The sequence below is a fragment of the Megalobrama amblycephala genome, linkage group LG7, assembly GCF_018812025.1.
Source record: "Megalobrama amblycephala isolate DHTTF-2021 linkage group LG7, ASM1881202v1, whole genome shotgun sequence".
Taxonomy (NCBI): Eukaryota; Metazoa; Chordata; class Actinopteri; order Cypriniformes; family Xenocyprididae; genus Megalobrama; species Megalobrama amblycephala.
In genome coordinates, this window is record NC_063050.1 from 41,835,655 (window position 1) to 41,861,660 (window position 26,006).

The window sequence follows — 26,006 nt, forward strand, 5'->3', positions numbered from 1 at the left end:
ATGACGTATGACTGTCGTTGCCAATCAAAATGCGTGTTCATTGAAATGCAATGTGTGGACTTTTTATACCATTTCTCCTATTTCCATTTAGCAAAACTCATTTTTTTATTAACGACTACACCCACCCCATCCCTAAACCTAACCTTAGTGATTTATACACATATATGCTCATAAAGTGCATATACACTTTATGAGCACTTGTGTTCCCTCGGATTGAACCCCTGATCGCATGATCACATGATTGAATATTGTTATATATTGCATTGCTCTGCCAACTGAGCCACACAAAACCCAAAATTTGACGCAGATAAAAGGGAACAATGCATTAAAATGAAAGTGTCCTGTCGATAGGGGCGCAACTTTAGCAAACGCTTCTATGGGTCATATTTCATTAATTAAAATGAAAGTGTCCTGTTGTCGATAGGGGCGCCACTTTAGTAATCGCTCCTATGGGTCGTATTTCAGGGAAGTGACAAACAAACTATATGGTCGTATTGGTCATGTTGTGTTGAAGTGATTTCTTCATGTTTTAATCAGGGATTAATTTCTGACTCTGATCCACTGTAATATTGAGTGTGTTGGAGCAGTTTGCCTGAAAAACAGCTTTCCGCTAAGTGTATGTGTGTGTGTTTGTGACATCAGGACACAAATTTGTATAATGACATGGGTATGACATAGGTATTACAAGGAGAGGTGACTTATGAGGACATTACCCCATGTCCCCGAGTTTTTTTGAGAAAGTAAAAATATGCACAGTTTTGTATGATGGGTAGGTTTAGGGGTAGAGGTAGTGTAGGGCGATAGAAAATACGATTTGTACAGTATAAAAAACATGCCTATGGAATGTCCCCACAGTTCACAAAAACAAACCTGTGTGTGTGTGTGTGTGTGTGTGCTTGTGTAATGAAGAGAGTGTAAAGACATAAGGCAGAAGATGAGTGAGTCTTTCTGACAGTTAAAGACAGCTGCAAAGGATTTCTCAAAGATCTGCGTGTGATTGTGAGATGATTGCATGTGTGCAAATTGGTACGTGTATCTGTGTCCTAAATCACTTCTTATTCCCTATATAATGTACTATATTTGCACTACAATTGTGCTACTGTTTTGCAGTGCTGTCTGAATTTTTAGAGAAATTTCATTCTCTATATAATTCATTTTAACTCTGCATAAAGTTTGGTATACTGGATGGGTCGTTAAGATTTTGTAATGTTTTTGAAAGAACTCTCTTATACACACGATGGCTGCATTTATTTGATCAAAAATACAGTAAAAACAATAATATTGTGAAATAGTATTATAATTATTATAACTGTTTTCTGTTTTAATATATTTTAAAATGTAATTTATTCCTGTGATGGCAATGCTGAATTATCAGCAGTCAGCTGTCAGTTATTCTGCTTAATATTTTTAAATAGATTACTTTTGAACATTATAAATGTATGTATCGTCACTGATCAATTGATCATTTTAATGCATTCTTGCTGAATAAAATTATTAATTGCATTTGAAAAAGAAATCTTGCTGACCCCAGAATGTGTGACAACTTCAGAGTCAGTGTCTGAATTCAGTCATTCATTTTCATTCACTCTTTTCCTATATAGTGAGCAATAAGGCATTTGTCATATAGGAGGTGAATTTCGGACACAGCATGTGTGAAAGGTAATTCAGTGTCCCATATTTCATTGCTAGTGCCATTAGCATAGCATAGCAACAGCTGCAAAAATACACCAATAAATCTTTCACAGAACACCATCAGAAGATATTTGCATGTTTTTAACAGAAAAAGTTAGTTTTATTGAGAAGCATAAAGGCCATGTTTCTGATATTAATGTAGCCTAATTAACAAATGATTTGGCTAAATACCACTCAAAAGTAAAAACTTCTTTAACTCTCTGAGGTCTGAAAACGCGCCGGCGCGTTTTGCAGGATTTTTTTCACAATGCAGCAAAACAGACTTAAAATACTCCATCATTTCTTGTCATAGAGACATAAGTAATATATCAATTGAAACTATAGAATGTCTTCTTTTATTTGTGTACACTCAGAGTAAAAACACAATGTTGTGCTTTTTGTAAAATAAAGAAAACTAACATGATGCGTGATCTCTCCTCTCCCTCTGAACGAAGTCCAATCTGATAGTTCTCAGAAAATGAACTGTAACTTATGAATACTAATGACAAAAAAAATGACACTTACGTCTAAAGAAACGTTGAAATGTCAGGTTTTAAATTGTGTAAGTCAAATCAAAAACAAACATTCTGTGTTTATGTAATCTGTATGAAAAGAGAGCCATGTCAGAAGTCTGTGATTCAGCTCATTATCCGCTAATGCGGCCACGCCCACGGAGACAGCGCTATTCAGAGGCAAATTCAGAGGCAATACATGCATACATCGTCTCAATCGTGTATTTATTGTCTTGAAAAGTGTTTATTTGGATGGTAAAGCCATGGTTAGCGATCTCTAGAAGACATGCCGTTAGTTCCTGGTTCCTTTTCTTCTTTATATGAATTTGTGGCCTAAAGGTGTACAGAGAGCGCCCTCCGGCTGCAAGTATGAATTAAAAACACCATTCCTGAAATGTTCTCTTCTTCTTTAGAATAATTTGTGGACTAAATGTGCACAGAGAGCGCCCTCCGGCTGCAAGCATGAATTAAAAACACAGTATCCAGCACTCATAGTGATGACAATAAATATTACTTCTCAGTATAGAAAACTGACATAAATATATAAGAATCCATCAATATTTCTCCAAATGTGCATGCTTTTAAGCTAAAAGCCTATATGAAATGCCATAGAGGTAACATAATTGTTCAGACACTTTGCACCACAGAAATAAATTATATTTTAAAGAATATAATAGAATACAATTATTTTAAATTGTAATAATATTTCACAGTATTGCTGTTTATGATGAGCTGAGACATGATTACAGAGGGTTTTTTTCACAGCCTACCTGACTGAAAAGCCTCATTAATGTGCAAGTCATTTCAGGTCATTATTATGCAATTCTTTTGTCTTCTCAGGTGTAAATGGCCCATTATGCATGCAGATTCACGCCTCCACGCATACTGTGTTTCTTGACAAAAAGTGTCTTACAAAAACTAAATCAATATATTGTTTTATATGAAGGAGTAGGCAGCATAATTTTTACATAATTCTGAAGCAAAAACTCTAGTCTACAACCTCCAATACCCAAAAGTCTTGTGAACACAGATTTAATATACTTATTTTGGCCTTATTTCAGTGACTTAAGTTTTTTGTTTTTTCAATAACCATGCATAAACATTATTCCTTCAAAAATACAAACATGTACATACATGTTCCTCACATATTATTGTAGCCTAGTTTGTGCTGAATACAGTGTAATGACACTTTTGTCATTTATATGTTTATGAACAACTGAAAAAAGCACAAATGTCAGGGCATGTCAAAACTTCTCCAAGCCCCAAATCAGCCTCAGACTTCAGAGGGTTAATGATATTACATGATCGGATTGCACAATTTTGAGGTAATTTCTTACTTTCTTAAATTAATTGAGCTTAAATTAAATTTTAAATGATTCTTTGTGCCATTTTGTGCATATTTTAGTTTTTTAAGACCATTTTTCAATCTTTTGCTGACCTTTAGAATTAAATGGGCCTCTTTCCTATGTAAAATGAGCAACAATAATTTTTACCTTATCTGTAAATAACAGCACAAACTCTTAAAATGAGTCGCAATGAAATTGAAATTGACCATTCTTATTTTATATGAAATATATATAGGATATACGTCATAATAGGGAAGAAAAGACCATTGCAAGTTCCGTTTTCATGTCGACTTTAAGATCTGAATGAAATAATTGGGAATTGTTTTGGTATTCTTCACAAGCATATGCAGAGCAACATGTGCTACACACAGCTGGAACAGCACAAGGATTGGCAAATTCCAATGGTGTTTAGGAATAATCGCTTCTATCCGGGTTTCTCCTCATTACCTCAGCGTCATTGGGTGGGCCAAATTTCTGATTACCCAATAGCTGTCATATACATTGTTTTGTTTAGGCAAAGATCTAAGCAAATTTGATCGCTCATGTTATGACCCCTTTACTCTTCATAATGAAAATCATAATCACCTCTTCATTTTAGTCATTATCTAATATGGAACATATTAATATATAATAATATTTGGAATGATTAAAGAGAGCAGAAGGAAAGAGAGAAAGGAATGAAATGTGAGGAGTGATGCATCTGGTTAGCAGATATTGTTTAATTCAGAAGAGAAGTACAGTGCTCATGTTAATAGCGCTGTGTAATGCTGTGGCTTCCCTTCTTAGCTCAGTTGAAGGACAATGGACAATGAGTGACCTCATACTGATTTACAGGTCAGCTGTTTCCTGCTCTGAGAGAAACTGTGTAAAGGTTTAGGGGTTAAAAGGTTTATGGGTAGTTGTGTGTGTGCTTGCAGATTTTGCCTTCATTCCAGCATACTTTGTATCATTGAAAATAATCTTTACTAATCTCATGTACTTGGCCTCTTGGCAATATAGAGCAAATTAATGCTCTTTTTTTCTCTCTCTCTTTTTACACACATGTTTGGTGTGTGTGAATGTGTTAAGTAAGGGCAGGTTATGTAATACTAGTTTAGTAGTTTACTTGTGTACACATAATCCACACACACTGTATATTAACACTAAACATATAAAAAAAAAAAAAAAAAAACCATACACATACATACATATTTATACACTCTGACTGATCCACACACGTTGTGCATCAAAAATGTGTCAAGAATTGCCCTAATAACTACCAGACATGCTTCTCTGGCAAAACGCAGCTGTTGTTCTTTGTAAAACCAGTTTTGCTCATCAAACTTGGATGTGTGAGACACACACACACACACACTGGGTTCCATGTTATATATAGACATAATGATGTCTATTATGTCCAGTAACATAATGATTTATACTGTACAACTGTATATTGTATCCCCTAACCCTAAACCCTCCCATCACAGAAAACTTTCTGCATTTTACATTTGCAAAAAACTTCATTTCGTTTTGATTTATAAGCTGTTTTTTTCATGGGGACCAAAAAATGTCCCCACAAGGTCAAAAATTACTGGTATTACTATCCTTTTAGGGACATTAGGTCCCCATAGTGTATGGAATGCCAGGTACAATAAGACACAGACAGTAAAATCACAATATCATAACATTAAAACATGCTGATTTAAACTTTGAAGCTCTATCGTTCCTCCCTAAAGAAATAGAAAGCATCTTTTTGGTTAGCATTTATCATACTCTAAAACTATAGATTTAGAAGGGGACAGTGGATACTGAATTAATTTGACTATATTCAAACTGCTCCAGTCACATGATGATTTTGCTTTTTGTCTCCTTGACAGGCAGTGACAGGAAGAAGTTTTGGTGATAAGGATTTCAGAGGTGGACTGGAGAATGGCATTCTGCTCTGCGAGTGAGTTTATCACACATACTTAACTGTAAATGTTTAGTGGAAGTTGTCATTTCTGTAGTTACATTTTTGTTTTATTTTTAATGTAATTTATTTATTTTAATTTCATTTATTATTTAATTAAATGCAGGCCTTGTGAATTCATTAATATGCAAGTGTGTATACAACATAAACTTGTTTGTATAAGCATCATTCATTTATGTTAGCTTTTAAATCACATAATATACCCATTATAACATCACAATTTTTATAACATATTTGTTAAAAACTGATTTGTGAAATAAAACTTTTTGGCAAAATCATAAAAAATAAATATTTAAAAAAATGTATGTAAATATTAACCCTTAAATGCATGACTGTTTCGCCAATCATTCTTACATATTCGGGTCTTTATCGACCCGGATCTATATCTAACACGGATGGATCTCTACCTGTCGTGATAATATAAAACTCCTCTGATATTAGAGTAACAATTACAGAAGAATAAAATAAATTGTATTTTGTTAACTTTTGGAGCGTGAAAGGGCTCAGTTTGAGCAGATGTTTTATGTCATCACCACTGTCCTCGTCAGAGCTCATTTCCCAGTAAATTAAGCAAATAATGGGCTAGTTTTAGGTTTGAGGTCACAAATATGAGCCCATTCACGATCTCAAACATATTCTCAGAACTATATATTTTTTAACATCTTCAAAATCAATATTTCGATTGCTAACAGCTTCACCAGATCTATCCAGTGACAGTTACAGTCATATTTGATTGCGTTCAGTACTTTCTCTGCAGTAAATCGCTGAGCCATTTCATGTTTTTCTTATTATTTCGTTTTCTGTCTGAATGAGTCGTCACTTCAGCATTGTGTATCAGACATTGCCACCTTGTGGAATAAAGGTGAATTGCACTTATTCTGTCATCTAAGATTCAATTATTGTTGTGCAGAAAAAATATATGTACACTCATACACACCTCGGGTCGTTAGCGACCCTATACAATTTTTACAAAAAATGAATACAAAAATAGGCATTCTTTTATAATTTTATGATTTTTTTCTTGTTATATTCTTTATAATGAATTGATTGAGGAATACCAAGAAGGTTGATGTCTAACTTTAAAAAATGAACGAGGAGGAGGGCAGTGAATGACGTCCCGGGTCACTAAAGACCCGAGATATGCATTTAAGGGTTAAAAATTAATATAAAAATGGTTTATGGTCGAAACTATAATAATGTCTAAAAAAGAAAGGAAGAAAATGAATTTACAAGAGCCAAGAGTCATTTTGATGATGGTATGATTAAACCTACATATTATGGTTCTCTAATGTCATTTCTCTCTCATCATGTGACTCATTAGGTTACTGAGTTCGATCAAACCAGGCCTTGTGAAAAAGATCAACAGACTCCCAACACCCATTGCAGGACTGGTGAGTTGATGTTAGTGTGTGTTCGTTTGTTCATTCGTTCGTGTTGTTCTTTTGTCTGTGCCTGTTTGTGTCAGGCCAGTCTCGGCACTGCTGTCTCAGAACAAATCCATTACTGTCCCAGTTTGTGTGTCTGTCTGTGTGTGTGCTAGTTGCTTTAAATTTCAGGGGCGGGCACAGACATTTTTAGGGACAGTGGTCCAAACCAAAACAAAGGGCACTGACTGGAAATTGTTCAGCCGAAATCCTGTTTTACGTGGGGTGGGGGTCTAGCCGAGAAGGGCACATTAGCCAATAAGGGCAGAGGGGCAGTGGCTGCAACCACCAGGCCACCATCTTTGCACAGCCCCTAATGAGAGATTTAACTGTAAAACTGCCCAAGACACATTTTACACAACTTCAAATCTTAAAGATAAGATAAGATAAGATAAGATAATAATAAGATTCTTTTCTTCACTCTAGATTGATAACATGCAGCTCATCTCTTTCTCTTACACACACACACACACACACTGTGAGGTTTTGCCTGTAATTGCCACATACAGGTGCATAATATGTGTCTTGTCTCTCATCAGGATAATCTGACCATGTTTCTGAGAGGATGTGAAGAGCTGGGATTGAAGGGATCACAGCTGTTCGATCCCGGAGACCTGCAAGATACATCGATACGTGCAAACTTAACGTATGTGTGTGCCTGTTTATGTGTGACCAAAGACTGTATAAGGAGGAGAAATAATTAATAAGATAAATCATAATAATCAATTTGGCAGCTATAGGACATCTAGCCTTTCATTCATTCACAGCAGCTTATCTTTTAACTTTAGAACGTAATATATTTATATTAGCTAACCAATCAAAAATAAAATGGTTTTAGCTAAAGAAGCTATTGAAACATAAGCTTAGCCAACATTTTTTGGAGATTTTGGTTAATCCTTGTTCAAGTAGATAAGAAAGATGATCTTACACTTCTGTTCAAATGTTTTTTTTTTTTAAGAAATTATTTTTTTTACTCAGAAAGGATTCATTAAATTGTGCAAAAGTGACAAGTTTTAGAATGACAAAGACTTTTACATTGTTGCAAAAGAAAAATCTATTAAAAAATAATTTTCAACATTAATAATAATAATAAGAAATGTTTCTTAAGCACCAAATCAGCAGATTAGAATGATTTCTGAAGAATCATGTGACACTGAAGACTGGAGTAAAATTCAGCTTTACCATCACAGGAATAAATTAATTTTTAAAATATATTAAAATAGAAATCAGTAACATTTCTCAGTATTACTGTTTTTACTGTATATTTGAGCAAATAAATGCAGCCTTGGTGAGCATAAGAGATGTCTTTCAGAAACATTAAAAAAATCTTACCGCCCCCAAAATTTTGAACGGTAGTGTACTGTATATCATGACAACAGGCAAAAATTATGGTTTTATTCATATAGAAAACAGCTGTCCGATGTAGCCAAGATGGCCATGCTGTGGACTGACTTACTTTAAAGGCACTTTGATGTGCTCATTTATAGCTTGAAAGGAATGACAGTTGTCTTATGTTATTTTCTCTCTCTTTTTCTGCTGTAGGGGCTCTGACTGCAGTAGAAAGCTGAAGAATGTAAGTACACTGAACTATTTGCTTAATATTTATATTTTAGTTGTTGAATTTACATTTTATTTGATTTTATTTTTTGAACAATTAGGTGCTCATAACCATATACTGGCTTGGTAAAGCTGCTAACAGCTGTGCAACATATAACGGCCCCACGCTCGACCTAAAAGAGTTTGAGGGGCTTCTTTCCATGATGCGAAAGGTAAATCAAATCTTGTCAAGAACACTAAACCTGTGAAACATCCTGATAAATGAAATATTATATTAAATGTATGCTTATATGTTTTTTTTATTCTCCATATTTTTTTCTGTTTGCAGGAGTGTGTAAATGAAGAGTTGGACTCCCCTAAGCGCAGTATAAGGGACAGCGGTTACATCGACAGCTGGGAATCAGAGCGCTTCTGATTCGCTGTCTCCTCCGAGGCACGCCCGGGAAGATTCGTTTGACAGTCTCGACTCATTTGGCTCACGATCACAGAACACACCCTCTCCAGACACTGTTATTCGCTGCAACAGTGATGGTACAACTTTCTCTTCTATTTATATTTTGTTAGATTATGCTGGGCAACGATACATTCACAATAATTTTGGTGGTGATGTAAAAGTAGACAACATTGTAATATAAATATGTTTTTTAAGTGTCTTGAACTTCATGAATGTTATGTATGGTAAAAAATGTGTGTGTATATATAAATATAAATATATATATATATATATATATATATATATATATATATATATATATATATATAGGGATGCCACAATTCTCAATATAATATTGAACCGTTCGGTACGACATCCACGGTTCAATACGCGCTTGTGAATTGCGGTTTTTTCGGTTTTACGTTTAAATAATTTATGTGCGTTTTATTTCTCTCCGAATTGACTGTTTGTGTGTGCCTGTAAGTCTACGAGTACTCCTCCCCGCGAGTAAATATTCAATCACTATGCTCTAAAGTTAGGGGGTGCTGAACCATCATTCCACACTTTAACATGGCGAGCGGCGGGGAAGTGAGGCTACAGTACGAGGAAGCGCCGGCGTCTTTCAAATCCGTGGTGTGGAGACATTTCGGTTTTGCCGTTGAGTATAATCAAAGACTATAGAATAACACAAGACGCGTCACTCGTATTGTTTTGAATGGGAGAAAGTGAAACGCGCAATATGGTGGAATAAGTCCCGCCTTCTAAATAAGAGCCAATCGCTGACTGATAAAGTCATCGCGTCACTGCAGCGGCCGTTAGAAGCACCGGTTTCTATAGAAACAGCCAGACGAGTGTCTCCGAAATGAGGCACAAGAGACGCGCATTTAGGTCTGCGCATGCGCATTAGCTTGATCCAGCCTGAAAAGTACAGATTTTTTGTCATGATTCCAGCGTTTGAGAAAAAAAATAAAATAAAATGAGGCAGTTGTTGTCAGATTTTATTGGTGATTTCAAATATTAAATTTAATCGAAAGCTTGGTAAACAGCTTTGGAGAATTTGTTTGTACAGTTTGTACATGGGCTACCAACAGCTGTGAGATGTCAGTGTTAATTTTAAAATAAAAAATTATTTTATATTATACAATACACTAGAAACTAGTGGACTTTTCTTTGCTTTTAAATAAAATAAAGGAGTATTGCAATAAATCGTTTTTACTTTTTCTACTAACCTCTTACTGTTCCTATTGCCTAAGCATAGAATAACAAACTGAACCGAACCGAACCGAAAACCGTGGTTAGAAAACCGAGGTATGTATTGAACCGTGGGCTAACTGTATTGTTGCATCCCTAATATATATATATATATATATATATATATATATATATCAGTCAGTCGATTGCAAGTTGATTAAATGGCATCAAAAGTGACAGTAGAGATGTTTATAATTATAAGACATTTATAATTATATATCAGTTTCCAAAAAATATTAAGCGGCACACCTGTTTTCAACATTGAAAAAAAATAAGAAATATTGTAGAGCAGCAAATCAGCGTATAGACTGTCCATGTCCAAACGTTCATGCGAGAGTAGCTGAGGGTAAAACCCCACAAAGCACGCAATCATGAACTCTGGACTCAAAGAGAAGAATCATACATTCCCACATATGTGCAGTGTGGGTGTGAGAGTGCAGCTGTTGTGCTGGACAGACATTCACACACTCATCTGTGTGCTGAGTATGTGAGAGGGTTCACATGAACTGCATCTTATTAGTAAATCCAGACATGAACAGACTGAAAACAGAGACAGAAAGAACATAAAAGCCAAAGAAACTTCTAAACCATAAATTGTATTTTGTGTGTGTGTGTGTGTGTGTGTGTGATTTTCAGTTTAAAGATAAACAACACTCTTATTCTGATTGTTTGATTTTTATTAAGTTTAATTATTTATTTGTTTTATAAAATTAAAAAAACAACTTTGTATTTACATATATATATAAAGTATTTAAAAAAATGACATTTATTTTAAGTATTTTACTTCATATCTCTGCGTGACTGTGGAAGTATTACAGCAAGAAGCTTTTTGGCATGTCGATATTACTACATAAACTACATAAAATGAATTCATTCAATATGGCAAAGGTTGCAGATCCTGATGTAAGATGTTTAAGCTTATACATATTTGCACTCAAATACATGCACTGAGCCTTTCATTAATGTCAGCCGGGCCTGATCTGGATGATGGTCAGACATGCATGCAATGTATTTGTTGAAATATGAATGCTGGTTCTGTCTCTCTATTAGTTTGATCTTAAAGTGTTAGTTCACCCAAAAATGAAATTTCTGTCATTAATTACTCACCCTCATGTCGTTCCAAACCCGTAAGACTTTTGTTCATCTTCGGAACACAGTTTAAGATATTTTAGATTTAGTCCGAGAGCTTTCTGTCCCTCCATTGAAAGTGCAGGTACGGTAGACTGTCCATGTCCAGAAAGGTAATAAAAACATCATCAAAGTAGTCCATGTGACATTAGAGGGTTAGTTAGGATTTTTTGAAGCATCGAAAATACATTTTGGTCCAAAAATAACAAAAACTATGACTTTATTCAGTATTGTCTTGTGTGGTTCACGACTCCGCAGTGACGCTGCTGATGTAAGACGCTGCTGACGTGTTATCCGGTGCGCCCGAGCTTCGTTTACAGTCTGAGGGAGACGCACGCTGTATTCAAGCTATTCTACGTTGTTTGTATTTTGGTATTGCTATATTTTTTAAAATGGTGCGTAAGTGTGCATGTCGCGGATGTCCTAATCGCCAAAAACAACCACGTAAAAGTGCATTACCAACGCCGACAGATGAAAGGATTCAATGGAATCAATTCAAAGGAATCAATTCAATGGAATCAATTCAATGGAAAGGATTCCAGAAGAGAAGACAATGCTGAATAAAGTCGTAGTTTTTGTTATTTTTGGACCAAAATGTATTTTCGATGCTTCAACAAATTCTAACTAACACACTGATGTCACATGGACTACTTTGATGATGTTTTTATTACCTTGCACCAGTGCACCGTACATACATTTTCAATGGAGGGACAGAAAGCTCTCGGACTAAATCTAAAATATCTTAAACTGTGTTCCGAATATTCATTTAATTTCATTTTTGGGTGAACTAACCCTTTAAAGTGTTAGTTCACCCAAAAATTAAATTTCTGTCATTAATTACTCACCCTCATGTCGTTCCACACCCGTAAGACCTTGGTTCATCTTTGGAACACAAATTAAGATATGCCCATAGAAAGAAACGCTGCAATGAAAATAGCGTAGGAGAATGATGGGGGAGAGACGAATTTGTTGAATGAAGTCATTATTTTTGTTTTGTTTTTGCGCACAAAAAGTATTCTTGTCGCTTCATAACATTAAGGATGAAACACTGTAGTCACATTGACTATTTTAACAATGTTTTTACTCCTTTTCTGGACCTTGAATGTGGTCGTTTCATTGCTTTCTGTTGAGGATAAAAAATTGGATTTCATCCAAAATATCTTAATTTGTGTTCCGAAGATGAACGAAGGTCTTACGGGTTTGGAACGACATGAGGGTGAGTAATTAATGACAGAAATTTCATTTTTGGGTGAACTAACCCTTTAAAACCCATATAAATATGAAATACTAATACCAAATGGCAGTAAATTGACAATAATAAATAACAATAAGAAAAAAAACTGAGAAACAAAGCATGTTTCTTTCTTCCGATATGTCCATTTCACAGACTCTGAAGGCGACGGTGGTCATAGGAAGTTGCCAGATGTGCGTAAAGATGACATGTCTGCCCGCCGTGTGTCCTACAAAGAGCCTCGTGCGGCTCTACCCTTCAACCAGTATCTGCCGAACAAGAGCAACCAGACCAACTACCTTCCTGCCCCCCTGAGGAAGAGGAGGAGCGAGAGAGAGGAAGACAAGAGGAGTCTAAGCAACTCAACGTCTCCTGTTGGAGAAAGACCTCTCAGGTAATCACAGCTGCTGTGATAGACAGTAAGTGCTTGGTTTGTTTGATTTCTCAGGGAATTGGCTGGAAATTCCTCTTCTGGCTGCAGACACATCATACATCTAAACAAAAATCAGTACACAAGCATCATCTGTTTAATGTGTCAGAGTTTGTTTGTTTGATTCATCCTGTATTATCCACAAGTGTGTCTGTGAGAGCTGTGAAATTTCCCATTGCTCCCCACAGAGAAGAATGCGTAAAAGTATTAAAAGAGGGGGCTGGCGTGTCTCGAAGTCTTGCATTGAAGAAAAATTTCACCTGGGCAGATGAGAAAGGGGCCGAGCTCGAGGAGGCGGAGCTTAAGAAAATAAGGAAGCTTGAAAAGGCAGGAATTAAAGTATTACCCGCCACTGTGCGATATAACAGGTCAGCGGTCAAAATGAGATCTTTCGGCATGTGTATGCACTAGCGACTAAAACTGCTAACTAGTTGTGTGTGGGACCTAGTTGTTAAAGATTGGTGCTGATGACCATGAAACTTGTGTGTTTAAAGCCATGAGTAGTCATCTAACCCTAGGTGACTGTGTGGAGAGTGACCCTGGTTATGTTTGCTTTGGATTTGTGCTGCCTATTGATTTGTGCTACATTATAGCATGGAGTGACACGGTTGTGAAATAGCTTTAACCTTTCTAGTTTGGGTAATGTTTTGAGCTGATATCAGCTGTGTAGTGCAAAGTTATGCTGACTTTTTCTGTCAGCTTGTGAATTAATTGGATGTGACCATTTGATTAATCTGAATAGGTTGCTAGGTTGTAATGAAGTGTGTGCATGTGTGTTTATTGGGTTGAGGAGCAGATTATGCTAGTTACACTAATTTGACTTATTTTAAAGGACTGATGCATCAACTCCTGATATGGAAGCACTAACATCTACATTATAGAGTGCAAAAGTCGGTTAGTTGAGTAAAATTCCATTCATTTTTTCCATTGAGGAATTTATTTTCAATGATAGATCTATTGCGAGCTACAAGGTTGGTATATGCTTTTGTTGAAGCCATCAGTCTGCATTATTTCATCTCATTTTTAAATATTCATGTTCAACAGTGGAATTCCTGGTGAAAAACGACACTACCCATGATTCTGCAGAGAAATCTCTGCCAATTGAAGAACCGCAAAAAGCAAATTACGTTAAAAGAACTCTATAGCGCCCACCAACTCCTATTAACTACTATGAATAACATACATGGTCAAACTCATTAAATATATGAATAATATACATATTTTGCAATAAATGTAGAATATATATTTTTATATATATATAATCAACATCTTTAAATCATTAGTTTTAAAGGGGACCTCTTATGCGAAAAACTCTTTTATAAGGTGTTTGAACACTGATGTACCAGCATATAATGTTAAAAATCCACTCACTATTTTTTTTTTTTTATAATTTCCATAAATCAAAAGCAGTCTCTTCAATTGAGCTGATTCTGATTCCCCCATATGATGACATCATCATAGGGAGAAACCCCACCCACAGCCGATGACAAACTGCCCTATAGAGTACCTCAGGGATGACGCATTTTTGTAGGCAAAACCCGGAAGCGAGTTAGCATTTTAGGGCTTCCGGTTCCAACGCCCCAAAGTCTATGGGTTTTTTGAATGGGTTTTTGCTAAATCACCCTAAATAAGGTCTGTGGTTAACAAAGCCTCTAAATATTTTCACGTTTTGATCGATGACATAAAACACACCAGTTATAACCTGCTTGTGATTTTTTTTAAACCTTTACTGTGTCTTAAAAACGGCGGTTGCTAACAAATTGCTAAAAGGCACTACTTCCTTTGGCGGGGACTTTAGACATCATTATGATAAACAGGACATTTGGACAGCATTTCTCATGAAAAAGTGTATAAGTATTCATACACAGCGCAGATCATAATCGGCGAGCATGTTTTTAAATAACGTTGTTTTTAAAATACAGTTTGAGGAAGCTTGGTGGTGACGACGTTGATCCGCGACCATGGTGTGCTGTAGTCCGTTTATAGCCTACTGTTAGCCTTTTATATCTGACCACTTTATTTAGGCTTCAAAATGTATTTATGTTGTTTTAACTTGTAAAGATTATCTTGATAGACAAAACGTGTAAGTGTCATAACCCTTTGTTAAACACAGTCTATGGGAAAAATGCATAGGCTTTCAACCGAGGGAACCCGTGCGCCGCTAACTTCCGGGTTGGCCTACAAAAACGCGTCATCCCTGAGGTACTCTATTAGCACAGACACATCCCTGAGTGAGAAGCACAGAGTCCGCCATTTCTGTATCTGCACTGTAACAGCTGGAGTTGTACAATGTCTGCAACAAAGAGGCATTACAAACAGACTCCAGTCCAGGAGGGTCGAATGCATGTCATAAAATGTATATGACAACATAAGTTATAACCGTAATTAAACTAAACTATATCTGTTCTTTCTCCGTGCAGCATTTATTCTCTGCCTCTGTAGGCATCTTACAAGAGCTCCCACACGAGCACCTGTACAGCGATTTATAGATTATCATGCTAATCGATGACTTGTCATCAGTGGCGTAACTTTGTTTTAAAAAGTGGGTGGGACAGGAGGAATGTGTGTGGTGTGTTGTAATTGTATTATTACAATAATGAATGCACAAAATTTATTGACATAGACCTCATTTTTAATATGATATTTTCATCCTTACGTCTAGCCTACTATAACTATATTGTTAGTCTTGAAAGTATTTACATTAGTCAATAAATATGTGGATGCGCACTTAAAATTAGATTGTCTTGATGGACTAGTGGTAGAATGTTCGTTCGGCATGCCAGAGATTCTGGGTTCTAATCTGCCCTCATATAATTTATTTTATTTTTTTCTCATTAAAACCAAATATGTTCATCAGTGATTGTATATCAAGAGCTAGGACACGTTTATGTGCATTTTGTTTTGTGATTTCACCGAAATTAATAGAGAGTCTCCGCAACAGCATAGATTGAAGCGCTTATCCATATGAGGACTGCGCACTGTGCACGAGCGTCAAGAGAACACTGTTACGCCACTAATAGCGCCATTGAGCAACATGATTTCAAAAACAACACATCCTAGCGCCAGATCGCCTATTATTTAACACAAATGAACAAATTGCTAATCAACTATAGACGTTTCTTTTGTATTAGATACATCCATACCGTGAGATGTTTCAAAAAGTGGTGGGGACAATATCAACCCTGGCAAAAAGTGGTAGGGACATGTCCCACCCGTCCCACCTGCAAATTACGCCTATGCTTGTCATTCAGAAACGTCCTGTTGCATTCTGCATGTAGTCACTTCTTCTTGAGTCTCTCCATCATTGTCCAACTCCAGTTCAAACATATAAGGCTGAACACCGCTACTGACAATTTCTGACGTTTTCAGTGTGTGAGATTGTCCTGTTTTGTTGTTGTCGGTATACTGGAGCATGAGCTCTTGAAACTCAGCCCTCTTCTTGAAAGGGGGCTGGGAGCACCAGCTCATTTGCATTTAAAGGGACATACACATCAACAGTTTTTGCTCCCCCCCATTTTGTAAAAATAGGTCCCCTTTAAATTTCTAATTTTTAATTTGATTATGTCATTATGTTCATATGGGGAAAATGAATGGGAAAAATACTTCCGAAACCAAGGCCACCGAAAAAGTGGACAGGCACTTTTGCACTCTATTTTTGTAAAATATATTCAAATGTTGTTATGGCGAATTTTTTCCCTCAGTCCAATCGAGAATCCTGTGGAGGCCAATAAAGCTAAACCGCCTTCACCTGACATCATTCTTCGTCGAGACAATGAATTCATGCGGGCTGCTGCCACACATCAGTGGGACTCGAATGAGGAAGATGAAGATGAAGAGGCAGAGCAGAAGGTTCCAGATGTCCAAAAGGATGATCTTGCTTCTCGCAGAGCGCGCATGAATCAATTCAAACCAAGTGTGGCCCATAACTTCCTGCCAGTCTCTTGTAGTTGGAAGGACCGAGAGAAATGGGAGGGAATCAGGCTGGCATCCCAGCATGCTGTGTTGGAGAGGATGGAGAAGATGGAACAGGAGAAAAAGAGGTGTGCTTGTGACCTAGAATGATGGGGGCTTATGCTCAGGGACTAGTTATGTTGGCTTGACAAATCCAGCACAATGTTATTACACAAATTTGAGTCTCTTTTTTTTAAACTCTTTATATCATTCAGTAGTATGGTGGTGTTCTATTCGTTTCTGTAGCTCTAATATTTTTTATGATTACCGAATTTCTTCCTATATACCAAACATATGCGTACATTTTCTTATACTTCTTATAATGTTACATTTCTACCACAGTCAGGCTGACTCCACACCCCCTGAGATACCAATCATAACTCGTAAGGACAATCCTTTCCTGAATCCTGAAAAAGAAAGGGCAAAAGAAGGGGATGATGATGATAAGAAAGAGGTAGAAGGGAAGATAGTTGTCCCAAACCCACACAAAGATGATCTAGCAAGGAGGCGGACTGAGGGAAGGCCACGCCCTCCCAAAGATCCTCATCAGTCATTGGTCCAGACTTCCATCACTCAATCAGATCTGGAAACATGGCAGAGACTCAAGATGAATACAGAGAGCAGGTGCCTCAAAACAAAAAATCACACTTTCTCGTACATTTTTCTGCTTTTCATACATTGACCACAGTGTCCAAAATTAACACTTTTGATTAGCACCATGAGTAAATAAAATGGAGTTACTGTTTGTTTTGCTGGTAACTTCATTATTAGGAACTGTAACCTTATACATGGTTTAAATTTTACATGAAGACTGTCTTCAGTATGATGCTGGAGGTGACTGAAAGTATGCAAGGAAAAAACAACTTAATAATCACATTGTTATTGGGACAAAGAAGTAATTTGTTAAAAAATAAATAATTAAAAAATGCTGGTAAAAATGTATTTAAATATTAATATTTTTAGATTTACATCCAATTTAAAGAAAATTTTAAAATTTGCTTGCTACTGTATTTGCATGTGTGGCAAAAAGTTAATTCTGGACCCTGATTGACCATGCTTAGCCATTCTCTCTCTGAGTATTCTGGTTTAGACCTAATGCTAAGCTCAGTTTATCCTTCATACTGATCTACAGTGAGTCTGACCCCACCCCTGCTGAAGTGTCAATCATAACTCGCAAGGACAACCCCTTCCTGACCCCTGAGAAAGAAAGTGGGAGTGAGCAGGAGAATGAGGAAGGGACAGACAGAGAGAAAGTGGGGAGGGTGGTGGTGCCTAATGTAAAGACAGATGACCTGGCCAGAAGGCGGGCCCAAAGTGGGCCCATCCCACAGAGAGACCCCCGGCAGTCATTGGCTCAAACAACCATCACTCAGTCAGACCTGGAGAAATGGCAGAGGCTCAAGATGAATACAGACAGCAGGTGCCTGACATGTGACCTTTATCTCTGACACCTGACCTAACATGACTCAACAACACACTTCATAATAACATATTTAAATGTTTTTTTCCGGTGAAAACAATTCTTCATGCCTTAAAATACCTTGAATGTAACTCTACTGCTTCATTTAGAATACTCGGATCTATGAATATTCTAATTAGCCCCGCCTCCACTCACTCACACGAGCTCAGAGATCCACTCGGTCAGCTTACTAAGTTAAACGCTGCACAATGGTATCGCTCTTTACAATGTCAGACATATAACGGTAATATGATTAGCCTTTTGCTTCACTATGTTATCAAACAGCTAATAATGTGTTGCTAATGTTACACGACTCCCTTGCTTCAGAGTGGTCATAGTTAATGATATTCTAAACCTGCCGGGCACGTTGATGTGATTGGTTATGAGGTAGTTTGTGATGTCAGAAACACCAGTGTTTTCAAACAGTCTTTTTTCCACTGCTGTTTTAAAGAGAAAATACTCAGCAAGGGTGTTGACATCAATTTGCACATGGTTTGTCACATAGACAAAACACCACATAGACATATAAACAACATTAAAAACTTGATTTTCACCACAGGGGGTCTTTAATAATTTTTTGTGGCTTTAATACAAGGACAGATAAAGCCATTAAGCCAATGTTATCTTATTAAAGGTGCAGTATGTAGGATTTCTGTCCGCTAGAGGTCGCTAGAGGCCTATTCAAAACAAAGGCGTAGCTTGATGACGGCGAGTTTGAGCGCGGAATCTTGGGACATGTGGTCTCCACCTCACAGCCGGTGGAAACAATCGGGATAGGACACGGGAAGAAATCATGTTCATGGATGCGATTATTAACGTTACTGTAGTATGAATCAGAGCAAAACCGAGTGTTGTGGGAGCTGAACAAGGCAGCTGGAGCGATTGCGCAACACACGCCTCACGAGCAACTGAAATTTTATTATGCCACAGTCGCCGGCGTCGCTTCCGCTTTTCCAGTCATGAGTATGAGGTAACGCAGCTCTGTTTATCATATTAGATACATTTAAGTGTGTTGAAAATGATGTTATAATGCTACTCTGTGCGTTCACTCGGTGGCTGCAGTGAGACACTTGTTTGAGACACACTGCAGTAAGATAGATCGATTTTAGAATATCATATTAAATACTGGATGGCTTGTGTTGATAAATGGCAAGCAATTCATTTTAAAATGTATTTTATGATGGAGAAAATTCTGTATTACTGTTACTAAAAATAAAGCTGCATCTGATTATGCTATGTTAACTACTTCACAAAATAGTGTCTTTCTCTGAGGCATGGTAAAGCATGGTACTCCCATAAAAATCAAGAAAATTAGATTTAAACAATAAGACTAAACGTGTTGAGCTATATAACAACAATTAGTTTTTTTTTGTCTATAAACATAACCAAACAGTTGTCTATTAAAACATGTAATATATCAAAGCGTATTTGGTGTTTCCGTGGTTTCAACAAAATAAAACCGGAAACCGAGGGTAACGGGAGTATGACGCAATTGACAGGCGACTCCTCACACGTCCCGGAGCCTTGGTTAAAATTGCAATTTTCTCACGATTTACAAATAGTTGGAAACATTTGGGATATTGTAAGTACTCAAGTGAACAAAATATATAACACTGGCCTAGTGGTTTTTGGATATTTTACTGCAAAAATCGTACATATTGCACCTTTAATATCACACTTAATATTTTCCACACAAAATATGTTGCTGCTTTTATATTTTAGGAATAGTGAATGGTCATCAAATATCTTCTGAATGGCTGTGATTGTGTGCCATTACACATTTTTGCCGGCAGTGTAGACAGACAAATCACTTGTTGCTGAAAAAGTATTGCGTCGGGTTAAGACGCAGTGCGAGCCTAAAATACATTTGAATCAGCCAAGGCTTAGAGCCAAGAAGCTTGGTCTGTCATTGACGTGAGTGCTGTGTAAGAGGGCTCTGTGTCTTGTTACGCTGTTGTGGAGAGGGCCTTTGTGAGACTCCAAATTCTGTTTGCAGAGGGAAGCCCCTCTCAAGCAAATAGACGTCACCAAGGCAACTATTGAAATCAAGAGATGCTCAGAGAAAGAGGGAGGGGAGCATGTGAGTGTAAGACCACATACTAAACTGTTGTACAGGAGCCAAGGCTGTGTGTGTCATTCCTTGAGTATAGTAATTTCCCTTTTATATGTTTTCAAAAGGCCATGCTTGCATCAGCGTCAGTGGCTTTATTTGGGTATCACACAGATTCCTGTCCAGACATCCATGACAATACTCTCTATATCATTGACTTGACTGTGAGACTGACATGGTCTTTCGTCATTATTATTTAGCGTTCATAATTTCTTTCCTTCTGCTCATCTAATTCTTCTTTATTTCTCCTCTTACTCACATGTGTCATGTATGTGTGTGCGTGTGAACAGCGATGACCCTATTGTCCCTCTGTGTCAGACGTGTCTTGAGAAAGGCTGCCTCTCTGTCTCCTCCAAGACGAAGGTTGCCAAGAACGACCTGGCCGGTTGCCAGGAACGTTCCTCCGGTGAACGGCGGCGTTTTGTGACATTTGGGGGTGTAACAGAGATGGAGAGTACTTCCTGGAAAGAGGAGGAGGAGGAGGAGGAGGATGAGGAAAGGGGAGAGGGACAGGGAGACGAGGCAGAGAAGCTTCGGTATCTTCTCTCAATGGCATCTGTTGCTGTGCCCACCATAGGGCTGGGCTCCAGACTGACAAAGAGAGCGGTGGGCAGGTAGGGAGAGAAAGAAAGACAGACAGGAGCGAAGGATAGATGCATACATACATGCACATTCCTGCACAACAGACCAAAGGGGCACAATCTTAAAGGGGCCATGTCATGTTTTTTTTGTTTTTTTTTAGCATTTAATTTTTATCCCTGAGGGTAAAAAGTTTTTTGCATACAAGCATTGCATACAAAATGAGCAACAGTATGGAAAAATACAAAGTATATGGTAATAAAAAAGTTTAAAAAGTCTAAAATTTTAATTTAATATATAAATTTGCTCATCGTTTAATATATTCCTGCTAGATTGATATCATTTCCACTTGGTGCTTAAAGGTGCAGTATGTAATATTGATAGCTAGTGGTTGAAATGTGTACTGCAGTCCAAATTCAAAATATTGGAAAGAGTTGTTTCCCCCGCCCCCCTCCTCCTCAGAATCAATGCTCACACGAGTTGCCAGATTGAGGACATGCAACAGGAACGAGCGCAATTGACAATGGAAGGCAAGGAGACTTACACACTGTAAGTTGATGAGTTGATTTATCATATATTGTTTTAATATCCTCCCGTTCATAGAGATTCCATGCTAGCTTCCATGGCTGCAATACGCTGTTTTTTTCGCTAACTGGCAACCCAGAGTGTCAAAATTCTATTGAGTAAATTGGCAGTGGGCAGGATCACACAGACCAAAACAAAAACAGACATTCCAACACGGAACGCACATTCTAAAGTAAAAAAAACTGGCAGTAGAATTGTTTTTCAGAGAAACGAGTATGTGAACTTAGCATGTTTACTAAATATCTGCAAACATATTATAGTATTTTTATGCTTTAGTACAGTCAAAAAATGACATACAGCACCTTTAAGGCACCATGTCGGAATTAACGTGATTACAAGATTCAGACTTATAAAAAGTGTTCACGTCTTCTTAGAACTTGTCATTTCAACTTGTAAACTGAACTTTCTGAGAGCTCGTACCACCTCACCACCACAATGTCATTTGGAAACACTCAAAATGGCAGTGGCTTCAGAATAAGCCAAAAATAGATAAGTGAAAGACATACAATACAGTTAATGACGCTAACACAGTTTAATAACTAGCTAATGTCTTGCTAAATAAAGTTTATTAATAAGTATTTGCATAATGACTGTTATTTGTTGTATTGTGGTTTCATCTATTTATTATTCAAATTACACACATTCATTTTTCCGTTTAATAGTGATGCCATGGAAACGCACAGTTCCAAGAACAGCTCAGAGTAGAACGTCCTTAGTTGTCATTAGTAATTATGGTAATTACGACAGTGTGAACGCCACATTAGTTTCTATTCTATTTCGTTGTTATTACCTCACAATATGACCCTTTAGTCAGTGCTCATTGTCATCTCAGAATCTTCTCAGGAACAGTAATTGTTGGTCCAGTGTATACCAAGTACTGTATACCAATACTCTTATTACAAACACTGCTTGTTGAGGACTGCTTGCTCTCAGTTATGTTTACCAAAGGATAAGGATGCATACTCACCTTCAAAGTTTGTTGGAGTGGGAATGTGTGTAGTGATCTTAGCAGTGATGCTGCATTAAAAGGGCATGTCAGTTTCATCTCACTGGAGTTTATGAAACTGGTGGACTTGTGCCTTGAGAGACTGTTAGCATGATGCTAACAACTGTAGTACCCCTGAGTGATGCTTGACACTGCTTATGTTTGGGCTGTTGGAAAGAAATTAGGCTTACAGTTGAGGCTGTTAGTATGATGTTAACAACCGTAGCACCCCTGAATGATGCTAAAACTTATCTTATTTGGGCTGTTTAGAAGAGAATGAGCTGAGAATGGCTTACAGTGAGGCTAACAACTGTAGGAACCATGGATTATGCTAAAACTGGGATTTTTTGGCCTGTTTGGAGAGAAATTAGCAGTGAATGGCTTAGTGGTGGTGTGGACTGAAAGTCTGACTGTGAAGGAACAGGAAATAATATGAAATATGCATTTGTGCTTTTGTGCATATAAAGTGTGACTCTGTTGTTTTAAGTAACTGCAATGCAGTTGCTTTGGTTCCCACTGGACTGCATCTTTCATTGCCTGTATCTGCATTCTCTGTCCTTCCCCCTCATTTTTTCCTTTTCTGTTTCTGACTCATTGTTTCTCTTTTTCCTTCCACTTCTCATACATCATGAATTAACTTACTTAGTGGAGATGCAAACCCTGAGCCTGCTCCCATCATGCCCCCTGAACCTCCAAACCCTGCCATGTTTGACCTTAAACAGCCTTTGACCTCCACCGAGCGCAGGGTGCTGGAGGAGGAACTGGATAAGAAAGCTAAGGATGAGAGGGAGGATGATGAAGAGGACGAAGAAGAGGAGAGGCAACCGGATGTAGAAAAGGATGACATGCTAGCTCGTAGAACAGGAGCATTTCAGAAGCCAGCAAGCGGGACGACATATAACAGATTCCTCCCGCAGCCATGTTCCAAGAGAGAAGGTGCGACAGTGGCTTCCATAGCCCAGAAAGCAAGTATCCAGATGGGCATGAGTGGAGACAGAGACTTCCAATACCTGGAAAGAAACATAAAGACAAAGAGAACTAAGATTGGACAGAGGTGGGACAAGCAAAACTAACTGGAAGTCTCAAACTTTTCTTTGTTCATAATGCATGAGTCTAACATGCTAACGTGCTGTGGTGGAAAAAAATTCCTTTCTAGCCTTTTAAGTGCACTATTTATATTTCAGTATTTCTGGCTAAGGCAAACATGATTTAGCTTTTCTCATACTTGGCTAGGAATTAACTGCACTGTTAAAATTCTGCGATACGATAAGCCTAAATAATTTCCCATATAAATAATTTAAAATGGTTGATATTAAAATTATGTACTGTTTTGTTTAAATAAATAAAATACTAAAAACTAAAATCAATTCTACAAATGAATTTGAAAATCATAACAATATTATGCAGTACAGAAAACCGATATTTTTGGATCTGCAAAAAAATTCACTTAAAAGTGTTAATAAATTGTTTGTTTTTAAAGATTAACTATAAGTAAGTGTTACACAACAGCAAAGGTAATCTAAATATAAAAATAGGGTAAATTATTTAAATATACAAATAATGGATTATGGATTTAAATAACCAGCAAATTAAATATCCAATGTAGATGAATACAAATAAATAAAAAAAATAGAATGTTGGCCAATTACTGCTATGGCATTGATAATGTGCATCACTAGATTCAACAATTAAATAGGCAAAAAAACAACAACAACATAGATTTACGTTGAAAGAAGAACCTGAGTCATATCTAGAAACCAGAATTCTTGGCCAACCAACCTTCAACTGCATATAAACCAAATTGCAGCACCCTAGCAACCACTTGCGTTACTTACAGTATTTGAAAAAGTAATGTTACTTTACTCGATACTTGAAAAAGTAATCTGATTACTTCACTCAAGTTACTTGTAATGCTTTCCCCCAACAGCGCTCAAATCATCTTACAGAAGTTTTCAATTTTTTCCCAGAATAGTGAATGTATGTGTGTATTTATTTAACTTGTTTGCGTTAAGTTATGCCTTTACAGTAATGCGCTTTTGCTATATCAAACTGAGTTTAATTGTGTGAGTTAGTTATCAGCATATGCTGTTTTAACAGAAATGAACCAGTCGATCAAGTACCAAAGACACCTGTTCCGCTTTCTGAAGTGACCCAAAAGAGCCCTGACATTGTGCGCTCATCTGCAATTAACGTTGATCGCTCTGGAGGATTTGATGATGATGATGATGAGTGTGGGGATGATGGTCATCTGCCAGATTTTGAGAAGGATGACATGCTAGCACGAAGAACTGGATCTCATCAAAAGCCAAGTGCAGGGACAGGACAGGCTTTTAATGCATTTCTGCCCAAACCTGGTTCTGTCAAACACAAAACCACCCCTGTCAGTGGATCGCAGTCATACTTCAAGACTAGAGAGCAAGAGACAGCCCCGGCTCTGGACAGGTTAGGACTCCCTGGGAATGAAGCATTTGTTTATGAGTGCAAGGAATTTTGCATTTTGTGGTGCCCATGCAAAAGAAAATTGTTTAAATTTCCATTGAATTATTAACATTTTTTTTTTTGATGTGAGTTTGAGCTTGCTGTGTGCAGTTTTCTGAGTACAGGAAAGAGATGAATGTCTTGTCCATCAATGATTTTTGGTGGCTATTGTCTGTTTACTAATATTTGTGACTGGTTTGGCGTTCATTCGGAAAACTGTGTCATTCTTGTCTCTAGTCTTTGTTTGATTTATAGCTCTGATTTTAATTTTTTATATTTTATTTTTACTATTTTATCCTTTTAATTTATTGCAATTATTTCAAAGAAAGTGAAAAAAATAATCCAAATAATGATGCGTTTAGTGTGGCAATTACATATTTTTTCTTTCATTTGGGGGCTTTTCTCAGATGATATATATATATATATATATATATATATATATATATATATATATATAATATTTTAATTGGTTGATACCCTTAATAGGTCTTTTGGCCTTTTGAATTTGGTGTTTTTTTGCACTTGTTTTCTCAGTTCTTTCTGGCTGGCCTGGCTGTTGATTGTGTTTTGTAGTCAGAGAACAGAGCCTCAGCCTCCCTTTCACTGCCCTGCTTTGCTTTAGTAACCATGGCAACTTTCTCAGCTTCACCCTTAGCTCTGTGGCCCCGCCCCCAAGAGATGCTGAGGACATGCCTAGGAAGTGCCATCAGATGATGGACAGGCAGGAGGTGGGCTCTGTGGGTGTGGTGGGAAAAGTCTTATTAAAAGATGAGACTATAACCAAAAGCCCCTCCCCCATACCCGACCAACCCTCGCGCCGGTCCCTTTGGCAGGAAGATGATGATCTCCCCCCAATGTGAGAAAGCACTTTCAGGACCAATTTATTACTTTTAAAAAGAGCTCTTACTGAAAAGTATATTTGTATTTC

At 37.2% G+C, this 26,006-nt stretch overlaps 1 protein-coding gene across 1 annotated transcript in view; it reads left to right on the forward strand.

Annotated features, from left to right (window-relative positions):
- limch1a (LIM and calponin homology domains 1a) overlaps positions 1–26,006 on the forward strand; it is a 68,188-nt gene that overhangs the window by 19,070 nt on the left and 23,112 nt on the right. Inside the window, 16 exon segments of the mRNA XM_048198422.1 lie at positions 5,386–5,456; positions 6,799–6,868; positions 7,441–7,547; positions 8,444–8,474; positions 8,560–8,670; positions 8,787–8,867; positions 8,869–8,989; positions 12,658–12,895; positions 13,120–13,299; positions 16,633–16,971; positions 17,225–17,506; positions 18,015–18,302; positions 20,742–21,065; positions 23,247–23,654; positions 24,698–25,042; positions 25,722–25,934. Of these exon segments, the coding sequence (XP_048054379.1) occupies positions 5,386–5,456; positions 6,799–6,868; positions 7,441–7,547; positions 8,444–8,474; positions 8,560–8,670; positions 8,787–8,867; positions 8,869–8,989; positions 12,658–12,895; positions 13,120–13,299; positions 16,633–16,971; positions 17,225–17,506; positions 18,015–18,302; positions 20,742–21,065; positions 23,247–23,654; positions 24,698–25,042; positions 25,722–25,934 (3,209 nt within the window).